Source organism: Micromesistius poutassou (genome assembly GCF_964030765.1).
Source record: "Micromesistius poutassou genome assembly, chromosome: 19".
Classification (NCBI taxonomy): domain Eukaryota; kingdom Metazoa; phylum Chordata; class Actinopteri; order Gadiformes; family Gadidae; genus Micromesistius; species Micromesistius poutassou.
In genome coordinates this window covers 183871-198301 of record NC_140289.1, presented here as the reverse complement: position 1 = coordinate 198301, position 14431 = coordinate 183871, and the positions used below count along the sequence as shown (strand labels likewise).

Genomic DNA, 14431 nt, shown 5'->3' with positions numbered 1-14431 from the left:
GGGGGGGGGGGGGGTCATGTTAGGGCGGGGTCAGTGCTTACGAAGGACTCCTCTGGACAGCCGTTGCTGATGCCGATGGTCCCCGGTTCCTCCAGGAGGTTGAAGTCCTTCTTCTGGAACTGGAAGTTCTTCACGCAGCCCCTCAGGCCCATCACCTTACTGAGCTCCGGCCTGCACACACACACACAGCACCACCGTCACACTCAGCCCTTACCTTAACCTCACCCTTAACCACGTTATCAAACCTAACCCTTACCCCCGACAACACCAAACCCTGCATTTAGCTTAGCCAACCCTTACCTGAACCTTACCGTAACAACCCCCTACCTAAACTACTCCTTACTTAACCAACCCTTACCTTAACCACAGTTTTTTCGCCTGGACATACAGCAGCACCGTTAGCTTAACACTTACCTTAACTTATCCCCGGTGTCATACTGGCCCTATATTGAAGGGTGCTACATAAATTGAATATATTATGAATAGCATTAGCATTCCTGAACTTAACATATAATCAACCTCGACCTTAGCCGCGCCAAAACATTGACCAAGACTTCACCATCTCTCACCAAATACCTAACCTTCTATTTTAACTTTCACTGTAACACTAAACCGTTTGACCTCTGACCCAATGACGGTATGCTGACCTGGCGCTGAGGACCTGAGAGGGAGCACCTCCTATGTAGATGTCTGAGAAGGGCAGCGTTATCTTCTTGGGGTTCTCCACGGATTTGACGTGGCTCTTGTCCACCAGCAGGATCACCTTCTTGGACTGGTGGTAGATCACTGACACCTTGGAGGAACCAGAGGAACACTCTTCAGCACGTGTTTGGGCTGAACCCCCTGATGGGATCGCAGCCCGGACACTGAGGCTGGCTTTACACGACAACGATCTGAACACAAACCGCAAAAGTGGCGTTGGCGTTCCCGCTTTCCATTCCGCGTTTAGACGAGCGTCTTTGGGTGGAAATCTGCGTGCATTACGGTGATGCAAAAGTGTGTGAAATCCGACGTGTTTGTTGTGGTTTGCCCGTTGCTGCACGCGGACGTGACGTCAACGCGTACGGGACGAGAGCCAGTGTGAGCAGCTCAGAGCACCACCTTTTGCGTTGTTTAGACGGAAACGCAACGGTGGAGCGTTTTTAAGATTTCCACTCTGGAGGGTGGGTTCATTTTTTTGTGTGTTTTAAGCCCCGAAAACGCTGTCGCCGTCTAAACGAAAGGCACATCTGATAAAATATTTTGTCGGTTTCACCCGGGAGCGTTGTCCTGTAAAGCCAGCCTGAACCCCCTGATGGGGTCGCAGCCCGGACACTGAGCCCCTGATGGGGTCGCAGCCCGGACACTGAGCCCCTGATGGGGTCGCAGCCCGGACACTGAGCCCCTGATGGGGTCGCAGCCCGGACACTGAGCCCCTGATGGGTTCGCAGCCCGGACACTGAGCCCCTGATGGGGTCGCAGCCCGGACACTGAGCCCCTGATGGGTTCGCAGCCCGGACACTGGGCCCCTGATGGGTTCGCAGCCCGGACACTGAGCCCCTGATGGGTTCGCAGCCCGGACACTGGGCCCCTGATGGGGACGCAGCCCGGACACTGAGCCCCTGATGGGTTCGCAGCCCGGACACTGGGCCCCTGATGGGTTCGCAGCCCGGACACTGGGCCCCTGATGGGTTCGCAGCCCGGACACTGAGCCCCTGATGGGTTCGCAGCCCGGACACTGAGCCCCTGATGGGGTCGCAGCCCGGACACTGAGCCCCTGATGGGGTCGCAGCCCGGACACTGAGCCCCTGATGGGTTCGCAGCCCGGACACTGAGCCCCTGATGGGGTCGCAGCCCGGACACTGAGCCCCTGATGGGTTCGCAGCCCGGACACTGAGCCCCTGATGGGGTCGCAGCCCGGACACTGAGCCCCTGATGGGGTCGCAGCCCGGACACTGAGCCCCTGATGGGGTCGCAGCCCGGACACTAACCTACCTCGTGGTAGCGTGCGTCGTTGATCTTGAGTAGAGGAATGTTGTTCTCGATGCGGTGCGGCCCGTTGTCGAAGCCAAAGTCGTACTCCAGACGGAGGTAGCCGTTCTTCAGCTCCAGCAGGAAGAAGTTATCCTGAAAAGCGTTCCAACGTCGTTAGCCATGAGTTATGTTTTTCCCAAATTGTGACATCTAACCAAACTCTACTCTCCTAACGCTGCTGATTCACTGCGCCTCATTGGCTGTATCCTAAGCCAATCAGAGGGATTTTTACATTCCATAACCACTATCACTATGTGTCATATATTTGACTTCAGCATTTTTGACTCGGGCCGTTATGCTGTAACGAGGCTGATACATAATAACGACACAACGAGCCACGTTAACTATCGTATTACACAATAAGGCGTAGCTTCATCCCTACAGTACGGACACTACCTACGCCCGCTGCCGGCTCACCTCTTTGACCATGAGCAGCAGGAGGCCGTCGTTGGCCACCGTCCGCACGGCGATGTCGAACCGCGTCACCACGCCGAACTTCCCCCGGCGCTCCATGTTGTTGATGAGAGCGAAGCCCGTCCCGTCGAACAGGTAGCTGGCGATGCGACTCTGGGAGAAGGCCAGCTTATACCTGAGGGCACACAGAGACACAGACACACGGCGGGGCGTGAGGAGGAGAGACCGGGAGATATGACGAGGGGGGAGACCAGGAGATACAAGGAAATGATACCAGGAGATAGAGGAAGATAAGACCAGGAGATACAAGGAGATGAGACCAGGAGATAGAGGAAGATAAGACCAGGAGATACAAGGAGATGAGACCAGGAGATACAAGGAGATGAGACCAGGAGATAGAAGAAGATAAGACCAGGAGATACAAGGAGATATGAGAAGGAGAGACCAGGAGATATGAGGAGGAGAGACCAGGAGATACAAGGAGATGAGACCAGGAGATAGAAGAAAATTAGACCAGGAGATACAAGGAGAATGGATCCAGAGATACAAGGAGATGAGACCAGGAGACACGAGGAGCAGAGTTCAGGAGACACGAGGAGCAGAGTTCAGGAGATGCGAGGAGCAGAGTTCAGGAGATGCGAGGAGCAGAGTTCAGGAGACGCAAGCAGGCGGTGAGACGGTGCGGCGGTGGTACCTGGGACAGGGGGGCGTGGCGATCACGTCCACGGCGTGCGTCTCTTTGAAGTTGTACAGACTGATGACGTCGTTGTTCAGCGAGCCCAACTCGATGCAGCCCACGAAGGGCGCCAGGCTGAGGGGCGGCGGGAGCTGGACACACAAACAAACAAACAAACAAACAAACAAACAAACAAACAAACAAACAAACAAACAAACAGCATCACTCGCTGTGCGTTACGGTCCGTTGAGCCATGTGACGTCACAAAGGGCCAGCGGGGACGACGGCTGAGCGACGTTCAAGTCAGCCAATCGGAGAAGCTCATCAAGGGATGTCACTAACAGGGATGTGAATAACTCCAATTTTTCATGGTTGAATAATCAGCGGGTGGTTATGAACGAATAATCGATTATTCGATGTGTGCCGACATTCACAAAGGCAGCCCTGGATCATCGGCAAGAAATCACTTAATATCTTAAACGCAAAAAAAATAACTTTAACAGTGATCAGTGTTTGTGTTTGTATGCATATATGTTAATATTTATGCTTGTGTATATTGTTTTTCTGTACATGATTAATAATAATAAAAAATATATATAATAATAAATAAATAAAAATAATAGTGCTACAGAACCAACATTAGTTGTTTATCTGAATGGGAAAAAAATGTTAACGGTCCAAATGTTAAAAAATCGACTTTGACCCTCGGGAACGAATAATCGAATAATCTAACATTCTGACCCATCCCTTAGATGTCACCTGGGCGGTTTGCGAGGTGAGGTTGAGCGAGGCGGTTACCGTGACGTCGGGCGGCACTCCGCCCACAAAGAAGACGACGTCCTTGGGGTCGGTGTCGAACAGGGAGTCGGTGCCCAGGGCCTCGCCCTTCTGGATGAACTTCTGCTCGTCCGACGTGCTCTGGCTGGGGATGGTCAGGAACACCTTCCCGTGGCGGCCCAGCCTGCCACACGCACCGCCGTCAGGCAACCGCTAGCGCTAGCACTAGCACTAGCACTAGCACTAGCACTAGCACTAGCACTAGCACTAGCGCTAGCGCTAGCTGCTGCGTTAGCACTGGTGGCACCCCGTTAGCACTGCTAGCGCTGGTTGCACCCCGTTAGCCCCGTGGTAGCGCTCGTCGTGGTAGGAGGAGTGCTAATGCTAGGAGTGCTGCTAATGCTAGTAGTGGTGCTAATGCTAGTAGTGGTGCTAATGCTAGTAGTGGTGCTAATGCTAGTAGTGGTGCTAATGCTAGTAGTAGTGCTAACGCTAGTAGTGGTGGAGCTAACTAACGTTACTTCTCTACTTTGACGTCGTGCTAATGCTAGTAGTGGTGCTAATACTAGTCATAGTGCTAATACTAGTCATAGTGCTAATGCTAGTTGTGGTGCTAATGCTAGTAGTGGTGCTAGTAGCGGTGGAGCTAACTAACGTTACTTCTCTACTTTGACGTCGTGCTAATGCTAGTAGTGGTGCTAATGCTAGTGGTGGTGCTAACGCTAGTCGTGGTGCTAATGCTAGTCGTGGTGCTAATGCTAGTGGCGGCGGAGCAGTGGCGTTACCTCTCCACTTTGACGTAGTTGAAGACGGGCGGCCACTGGCTGACGGGCTTGGTGCTGAGGGGGATCTCCACGTCCTCTCCTCCCAGGTTGTACATGTACACCAGGTTGTCGTTCTTGATGGCCAGGCCCACGTAGTCCTTCTTTCCCTGCAGGAGACACAGCCACACCAACTTTATTAGTACTGCGCTTTATCAGTACAAACTGACAGACAGGTTGGAGGACACTCTAGCCGTTTCTCAATTCGCGTTCTCGTGCGTTCTCGTGTACTTGCGTTCTCGATAAACGTCATCAGTGGTAGCCCAAGTACTGTTCCAATTCCAAGTACGCGAGTACTGTCGTAAAAAACCTGTGTGTGTGTTCTCGATGCGTTCTCCATGAGGCCGTTCTACCGAGGACGCATCGGAGGTGACTCGTGTGGACTTGGGACCGTTAAATATCCCAGAATGCATCATCGAGTCCGCTGCTGTTCCAGTTGCAGAGTGCGTACTCGCGTTCTCGGAAGTCTGTACTTGAAAGTCCGGACTTGCCAAGTACGCACTTCGCAAGTCCGCGAGTACGTAGTCCGCGTACTTGGTATTGAGAAACGGCTTGTGTGTCCTCCAACCTGTCTGTCAGTTTGTACTAATAAAGCTCCGGTTGGAACACACATTAACGGCGGAGTCGACTAAGCTCCTCAGTAGTTTGGGTGAGGGCGTCTCGCTCAGGGACTCCTCGACACTCACAGCTAGGAAGAGACGGCGATGGAACCAGCAACCTTCCGGTTACCAGGCTTACCCGCTCTGCCTCCTGAGCTCAGCCTCTCCTCTCCTAATGTGGCACTCGTTAAGAACAGATGAACGTCTTGTCTCTAGTCATTGTGCTAACATGGTACATACTTAAAGAGCCAATGAAGTTCAACGGAAAGGGATCAAAATTTAGAAACAGAGAAGATATGATTGATGGTAGGTTGAGAGGGGTCAATGTTAGGGTGAGGGGGGTCCATAGACTGCAGGGCGGAGAACAGAGAGAGAGAGAGAGAGAGAGAGAGAGATAGAAAGAGAGAGAGAGAGAGAGAGAGAGAGAGAGAGAGAGAGAGAGAGAGAGAGAGAGAGAGAGAGAGAGAGAGAGAGAGAGAGAGAGAGAGAGAGAGAATTTATGTAAATGAGGCTGGACCGAGGGGGACGTCTGAGTGTGTGGTGAGGGGTGACAGTATCTGAACAACACATGGCTCATTCTTCTTCTCTGGCCGGACATTCATGCCATGAACCCATGCTGTGACCATGACAACCAGGAAACAAACAAACCATCCTTTGTTTGGTGAAAACGGCACAAGAATAGAAACGTTTCTGTTGTTTGGGGTGAATTAGCGTTTGAAGTGTAAGTGTTTGAAGTCTGTTTGAAGCCTATTCATGAAAACTAAATGTGCGCCGTTTGTTAGAAAATAAAAAAAATATATAACATACAGTATATAAATGTGATAGGGTATAATATAAAGTATATAAACATAATAAAAGTATCCAGTTTCTACCAATACAAGCTTTTGCTCGAGGCTGGCTAGAGCCAAGCTACAGGCTAGTTAGAGGTAACTAGTTAGTTAGTGGTAGGTCCAGGAGGTGATATTTCTATATTGGTTAGAAGGGCTCTTCTTCAGATCGTGTTAGTCCTAGCTGTTTGCGGGAGTTTAGGGTTAGGGTTAGGGTTAGGGTTAACCTTTACCCAAACCCTAACCCTAACCATAGCCAATCGGAGGAGAGCCATTCTAACCAATCAGAGGCGAGAATCCCAGACTTATCCTACGAAAAAAAATATTGCGTCCAGGAGAGCTGCTTGAGACGCTAGGAGCTAGCTACGGGCTAACCGTTCCTAAACGCATTCCTACTGGACGCCGCCTGGTTCCTCTTGTACACACGAGTAGGGGCGTATGACGGCTGTGGGGCCGCTGTGGAGGAGCCAGACGCTCAGGGCCGTGTTCAGCGCCTTACGTTGCGGTCTCCCAGGTAGAGGACGAAGCGGTCCTCGATGGGGTCCTTGTCGGGGTCCACCCTGATGTACAGGCTGATGGAGGTGGACGTCTTCAGCTCCTCCAGGTTGGAGTGGGGCTGCACCTCCACCGCAGACTGCCCGTCAAACTTCATGGACACCTGGACCTGAGGAACAGAAACACATAGCATTATAACATGTTCACGGTTAAATATAACATCATAACATGTTAACAGATAGATCTAGCATTATAACATGTTCACGGTTAAATATAACATCATAACATGTTAACAGATAGATCTAGCATTATAACATGTTAACGGTTAAATATAACATCATAACATGTTAACAGATAGATCTAGCATTATAACATGTTCACGGTTAAATATAACATCATAACATGTTAACAGATAGATCTAGCATTATAACATGTTAACGGTTAAATATAACATCATAACATGTTAACAGATAGATCTAGCATTATAACATGTTCACGGTTAAATATAACATCATAACATGTTAACAGATAGATCTAGCATTATAACATGTTAACGGTTAAATATATCATCATAACATGTTAACAGATAGATCTAGCATTATAACATGTTCACGGTTAAATATATCATCATAACATGTTAACAGATAGATCTAGCATTATAACATGGTACCATAAGTATTATAACATGTTAAGGGTTAAATATAACATCATAACATGTTAACAGATAGATCTAGCATTATAACATGGTAACATAAGCATTATAACATGTTAACGGTTAAATATAACATCATAACATGTTAAGAGATAGATTTAGCATTATAACATGGTAACAGTAACATAAGCATTATAACATGTTAAAAGTAATAAATGTCTCTATAACATGTTGACAGTTACATATAGCATTATTACATGGTAACAGTTGGCTTTTAACGTCATAACATGTAAATAGTTAGATAAAGCGTTATAACTTGAACAGTAACAAATAGCATTACAACATGTTAACAGTTAATTATACATCATAACATGTTAATAGTTGGATATAACATCATAAGATGTTAACGGTTAGATATTCATCATAACATGTCAATAGTTTGATATAACATCAGAACATGTTAACAGTTAGATATTCATCATAACATGTTAATAGTTGGATATAACATCATAAGATGTTAACGGTTAGATATTCATCATAACATGTTAATAGTTTGATATAACATCAGAACATGTTAACGGTTAGATATTCATCATAACATGTTAATAGTTTGATATAACATCAGAACATGTTAACGGTTAGATATTCATCATAACATGTTAATAGTTGGATATAACATCAGAACATGTTAACGGTTAGATATTCATCAGAACATGTTAATAGTTTGATATAACATCAGAACATGTTAACGGTTAGATATTCATCATAACATGTTAATAGTTTGATATAACATCAGAACATGTTAACGGTTAGATATTCATCAGAACATGTTAATAGTTGGATATAACATCAGAACATGTTAACGGTTAGATATTCATCAGAACATGTTAATAGTTTGATATAACATCAGAACATGTTAACGGTTAGATATTCATCATAACATGTTAATAGTTTGATATAACATCAGAACATGTTAACGGTTAGATATTCATCATAACATGTTAATAGTTTGATATAACATCAGAACATGTTAACGGTTAGATATTCATCATAACATGTTAATAGTTTGATATAACATCAGAACATGTTAACGGTTAGATATTCATCATAACATGTTAATAGTTTGATATAACATCAGAACATGTTAACGGTTAGATATTCATCATAACATGTTAATAGTTTGATATAACATCAGTTGTTAATACGTCCTAGTGGTGTCCAGAGCGATGGTCTCACCTTCTTGGCCACGCTGCGGGCCTGGGCGATGAGCTCGCGGATCCTCAGGATGTTGGTGGTCACGTTGTTCACCGGCTTCTTCTGCTCCACCACCTTCAGCTTCTCCAGCAGCTCTGGGACCAGCAGGTGGAGGCTGTCCACTGGAGACCAGAGACAGACAGGTTAGTGTTGGACTGGAGACCAGAGACAGACAGGTTAGTGGTGGACTGGAGACCAGAGACAGACAGGTTAGTGGTGGACTGGAGACCAGAGACAGACAGGTTAGTGTTGGACTGGAGACCAGAGACAGACAGGTTAGTGGTGGACTGGAGACCAGAGACAGACAGGTTAGTGGTGGACTGGAGACCAGAGACAGACAGGTTAGTGGTGGACTGGAGACCAGAGACAGACAGGTTAGTGTTGGACTGGAGACCAGAGACAGACAGGTTAGTGGTGGACTGGAGACCAGAGACAGACAGGTTAGTGGTGGACTGGAGACCAGAGACAGACAGGTTAGTGGTGGACTGGAGACCAGAGACAGACAGGTTAGTGTTGGACTGGAGACCAGAGACAGACAGGTTAGTGGTGGACTGGAGACCAGAGACAGACAGGTTAGTGGTGGACTGGAGACCAGAGACAGACAGGTTAGTGGTGGGACTGGAGACCAGAGACAGACAGGTTAGTGGTGGACTGGAGACCAGAGACAGACAGGTTAGTGGTGGACTGGAGACCAGAGACAGACAGGTTAGTGTTAGGACTGGAGACCAGAGACAGACAGGTTAGTGATGGGACTGGAGACCAGAGACAGACAGGTTAGTGGTGGACTGGAGACCAGAGACAGACAGGTTAGTGGTGGACTGGAGACCAGAGACAGACAGGTTAGTGGTGGACTGGAGACCAGAGACAGACAGGTTAGTGGTGGACTGGAGACCAGAGACAGACAGGTTAGTGATGGGACTGGAGACCAGAGACAGACAGGTTAGTGATGAAACATGAAGGAGCTGGAGACTAACCTAATCTACTGTAATCTAAAATGATCCGCTCTGATCTAACCTAATCTACTGTAATCTAACCTAATCTACTGTAATCTAATGTTATTCACTCTAATTAAACCTGATCTACAGCAATCAAATGTCATCTACCATAATATATTGTAATCTAATATGATCCACTCTAATCTAACCTAATCTCCTGTATAATAACCTAATCTACTGTAATCTAATATGATCCACTCTAATCTAACCTAATCTCCTGTATAATAACCTAATCTACTGTAATCTAATATGATCCACTCTAATCTAACCTAATCTCCTGTATAATAACCTAATCTACTGTAATCTAATATGATCCACTCTAATCTAACCTAATCTCCTGTATAATAACCTAATCTACTGTAATCTAATATGATCCACTCTAATCTAACCTAATCTCCTGTATAATAACCTAATCTACTGTAATCTAATATGATCCACTCTAATCTGACCGGTGAGCTCCACTGCCTCGACGGAGGTGCTGGTACCTGCTTCCCCGGCGGAGGCCACGGCGCTCTCGTAGTCGGTGGTGGAGTACTGGTTGTCCCTCATGTTCTGGGCCCACTGCTCCACCTGCTCTGTGATGGGCTCCATCTCCTGCAGAACCTCCAGGGAACGGTTCTTGGTCCCCTCCGCCACCTCCTGGGAGAACTGCAGCCTTTCGGGGGTCCTGTCTGTGGGGGGGGGGGGGGGCAGAAGGTCAGGTTCTCCGGTTCTTAGGGTACAGGAACCCTGTGGTGTACTGTAGCGTTTATCACACTGTCGGGGTGGGGACCCTGGACGTCAGGAGTTCTATTTTGGTGAATAAAGGGAAAAATATCTGCTTGTGTAATTTAAATCACGATTATTTTGGTTACATCGACCCCTCGGTCGGATTTGGTTCAGGGTAGAGTTTACCCTAACCCTAGCCTTAACCCTAACCCTAACATTAACCCTAACCCTAACATTAACCCTAACCTTAACATTAACCCTAACCTTAACCCTGACCCTAACCCTGACCCTAACCTTAACCCTAGCCTTAACCCTAACCCTAACATTAACCCTAACCTTAACCCTAACCTTAACCCTAACATGAACCCTAACCCTGACCCTATCCCTAACCCTAACCTTAACCCTAACCCTAACCCTAACATTAACCCTAACCCTAACCCTGACCCTTACCTTAACCCTAACCCTAACCCTGACCCTAACCTTAACCCTAACCCTAACATTAACCCTAACCCTAACCCTGACCCTAACCTGAACCCTCCTTTAATAATACATTATAAGTCAACTCCCACTAGGTACGGTGGGACATAGCCAGGGCAGCGTCAGCTGGGATGTCCGCTGGGTTGCCATAGTAACAGCAGGTGGTCTCACCTCTGTGAAGGGCGTTGATGTCCTGCGTGATCGCCGCCAGTGTCCTGGAGTTCTGATCCATCGTCTCCTTGGTCTCCTCGATGTACTTCTGCTTGTCCAGCACCTCGGCTTCCAAATCTGTTGGCGTCAATCTTTACTAGTACAGGCATCTGTGACAACCTTTATCGGTACAGACTTCTGATACAATCGTTATTGGTATAGACTTCTGTAACAATCTTTATTGGTACAGACTTATGCTACAATTTATATTAGTACAGACTTCTGTGTCAAATATTATCGGTACAGATTTCAGTTTAGATCGTGATTGATACGGTCTCCTGTTACAAAGCAGCTGAGCCCTAGAGAAGGACCAGGGTAAGGGGAGGGTCAGCCTCACCTATCTGCTCTGAGTGCAGCGTCACCGACTGCTTGAAGACGTTGTCACTCTGGGACACCACAAAGTCCAGCTGCGTGATCATCCCAGCGATGGCCTGGAACGCACAACACACACACACACACACACACACACACACACACACACTCACTCAAACCTGCTCTTCTACAGGTTTGTCTGCCATCTACAAACCTACAAAATACTGCTGAGTCTGATATGGATTAAGGTACAGCATCAGGATGAATCTCCGTTTAATCTGATCAGCGTATCGGATATTGATTAACATCAGGGTGAATCTCTGTCTGATCTGATCAACGTATCGGATATTGATTAACATCAGGGTGAATCTCTGTCTGATCCGATCGGCGTATTGGATATTGATTAACATCAGGGTGAATCTCTGTCTGATCCGATCGTGGTATTGGATATTGATTAACATCAGGGTGAATCTCTGTCTGATCCGATCGTGGTATTGGATATTGATTAACATCAGGGTGAATCTCTGTCTGATCCGATCGTGGTATTGGATATTGATTAACATCAGGGTGAATCTCTGTCTGATCCGATCGTGGTATTGGATATTGATTAACATCAGGGTGAATCTCTGTCTGATCCGATCGTGGTATTGGATATTGATTAACATCAGGGTGAATCTCTGTCTGATCCGATCGTGGTATTGATCCTCTGAGTGTGTGTGTGTGGGTGACGTACGTCCCCGGCGCGCTCCGAGAGGCTCTGCGTGGTCACGGCCGTGTCGTTGGCGTCGTCGACGTACTTCACGATGTTGTTGTAGACGTTGGCGGCGCTGACGGCCCGCTGGACGAACCCGTTGGCGTCGCTGCGCCTCAGGTCCCTGCTCGGAACAACACCGACCGGCCGTTGGATTAGAATGTTCTACATGAAACAGAACTAGTACTGTCACGGTTCTGGGTTGGTGTCACACAGTTCACTTCCTGTTCCTTGTCGTCCCTGGGTCGTCTTGTGATTATGTGTCTCCGCCCCTCACCTGTGTCTCGTTTGTGTTTTGTCCAACGTCCGCCTGCCTCTCGTTTGTACCTCGTTCCCTGCCCACCTGTGTCTTGTTTAGTCTGGTGTATTTAAGTCTCCCCCTTTGTTCCCTTCACGGCTCGGTCATTGTACATACTACCTACACTTTTGAGGGTGTATTTTGTCACGGTGCTGCTTTGCCTTGTTCATATGACATGACATGTAAGTAAAGCCTTTTGTTGTGAATCTCCCTTGTCGTGCGTTTGGGTCCTACCAAACCTTGTAGCCCATTCCTGACAATTACATTTACATTGAGGGCGTTTAGCGGACGCTTTTATCCAAAGCGACTTACAGTAAGTACATCTGTCAGAAGAAAGAGAAACCACGGTATATCTCTGTGGGTACAGTGAGGATGTTCATAGAACCAAGAGCCAAGCACTAACCATCACTAGGTTAACCCATTCCCCGTATACACTAACCATCACTAGGTTAACCCATTCCCTGTACACACTAACCATCACTAGGTTAACCCATTCCCCGTACACACTAACCATCACTAGGTTAACCCATTCCCCGTACACACTAACCATCACTAGGTTAACCCATTCCCCGTACACACTAACCATCACTAGGTTAACCTGTTCCCCGTATACACTAACCATCACTAGGTTAACCCGTTCCCCGTATACACTAACCATCACTAGGTTAACCCATTCCCCCATATACACTAACCATCACTAGGTTAACCCGTTCCCCGTATACACTAACCATCACTAGGTTAACCCGTTCCCGTATACACTAACCATCACTAGGTTCCCTGTATACAACACAGATAGCTAGGATAAGATGCTACACGATGCTAAGCACTATTTTTAAGTGCAAGAACGTACAACATACAATAAATGCGTAAGATGGGTGGGGGGTGGGGGGGGAGTTAAGGGGGGAGGCTATATAGAGTCGAGGTGAACTCTGAACAAGTGAGTCTTGAGTCTTTTACTACCCGGTCCTCTGGGTACCAACAGAACCGTGATGGAGGACAGGCAGGGTGGTGCTCATATAATGGACGCCAACTAGCCTGGGCTAGCTGGCGGTAGTAGTAGTTTTTAAACCCTCACACCCCCCTAGCCTTAAGAACGCTTCTAGCCACTGAGTTAGGAGCCTCTGGGCTTTTAGCTCAGTGGTCAGAGCGTTCCACTCCCCATGCCGGTAGTGTCATAAGCCGTTTCTCAATACCAAGTACGTAGACTACGTTCTCGCGTTCTCGGAAGTCTGTACTTGGCAAGTCCGGACTTTCAAGTACAGACTTCCGAGAACGCGAGTACGCGCTCTGCAATTGGAACAGCAGCGGACTCAATGATGCATCCTGGGATATTTAACGGTCCCGAGTCCACAAGAGTCACGTCCGATGCGTCCTCGGTGGAACGGCCTCATCGAGAACGCATCGAGAACACACACGGGTTTTTACGACAGTACTCGCGTACTTGGAATTGGAACAGTGCTTGGGGCTACCACTGATGACGTTTACCGAGAACGCAAGTACGCGAGAACGCACGAGAACGCAAATTGAGAAACGGCTACAGTTCGAGAGGTGGCGGGTTCGAACGGCTCCCTGCTACACACTCACTCCTCCAAGGTGTCGGCCTGCAGCTCCAGCTCGTCAGCAGCGTCCACGGCCCTCTGCACCCCCTCAGGGTCCACCAGGGACAGGGCCTCCAGCCGCTCCGCCAGCTCAGCCTCCCCCCCGTCCACCTCCGCGTAGTACTGACTCACACTCTGACACGCACACACAGAGACACACACACACACACAGACAGAGAGACACACACACACACACACACACAGAGACACAGAGATAGAGACACACACACACAGAGACACACACACAGAGACAGAGACACAGAGACACACACAGAGACACACACACACAGAGAGACACACACACAGAGACACACAGAGAGACACACAGAGAGACACACAGAGAGACACACACACAGAGACACACACACACACACAGACACACATACACACAAAGACACAGACACACACACATACACACAGAGACACACACACACCCAGAAACACACAGAGACACACACAGACACACACACAGAGACACACAGAGAGACACACACAGACACAGTGTTGATACTTGACTAGCTTGGTTTATACCTTGGTTTATATACACGATGTGA

The 14431-nt window shown here is 47.9% G+C and overlaps 1 protein-coding gene across 1 annotated transcript in view; it reads right to left on the bottom strand.

The window, feature by feature from the left end:
- The window catches only part of lama4 (laminin, alpha 4), a 50159-nt gene that overhangs the window by 16971 nt on the left and 18757 nt on the right, over nt 1-14431 (bottom strand). Inside the window, exons 15-28 of the mRNA XM_084483952.1 lie at nt 13864-14012; nt 11964-12105; nt 11256-11349; nt 10880-10996; nt 10009-10194; nt 8511-8650; nt 6627-6791; nt 4666-4811; nt 3902-4064; nt 3122-3255; nt 2431-2602; nt 1975-2106; nt 648-793; nt 42-171 (exon numbers count right to left, since the gene is read on the bottom strand). Coding sequence (XP_084340078.1) covers nt 42-171; nt 648-793; nt 1975-2106; nt 2431-2602; nt 3122-3255; nt 3902-4064; nt 4666-4811; nt 6627-6791; nt 8511-8650; nt 10009-10194; nt 10880-10996; nt 11256-11349; nt 11964-12105; nt 13864-14012 — 2016 coding nt within the window. The remainder of the gene's footprint in view (nt 1-41; nt 172-647; nt 794-1974; nt 2107-2430; nt 2603-3121; nt 3256-3901; nt 4065-4665; nt 4812-6626; nt 6792-8510; nt 8651-10008; nt 10195-10879; nt 10997-11255; nt 11350-11963; nt 12106-13863; nt 14013-14431) is intronic.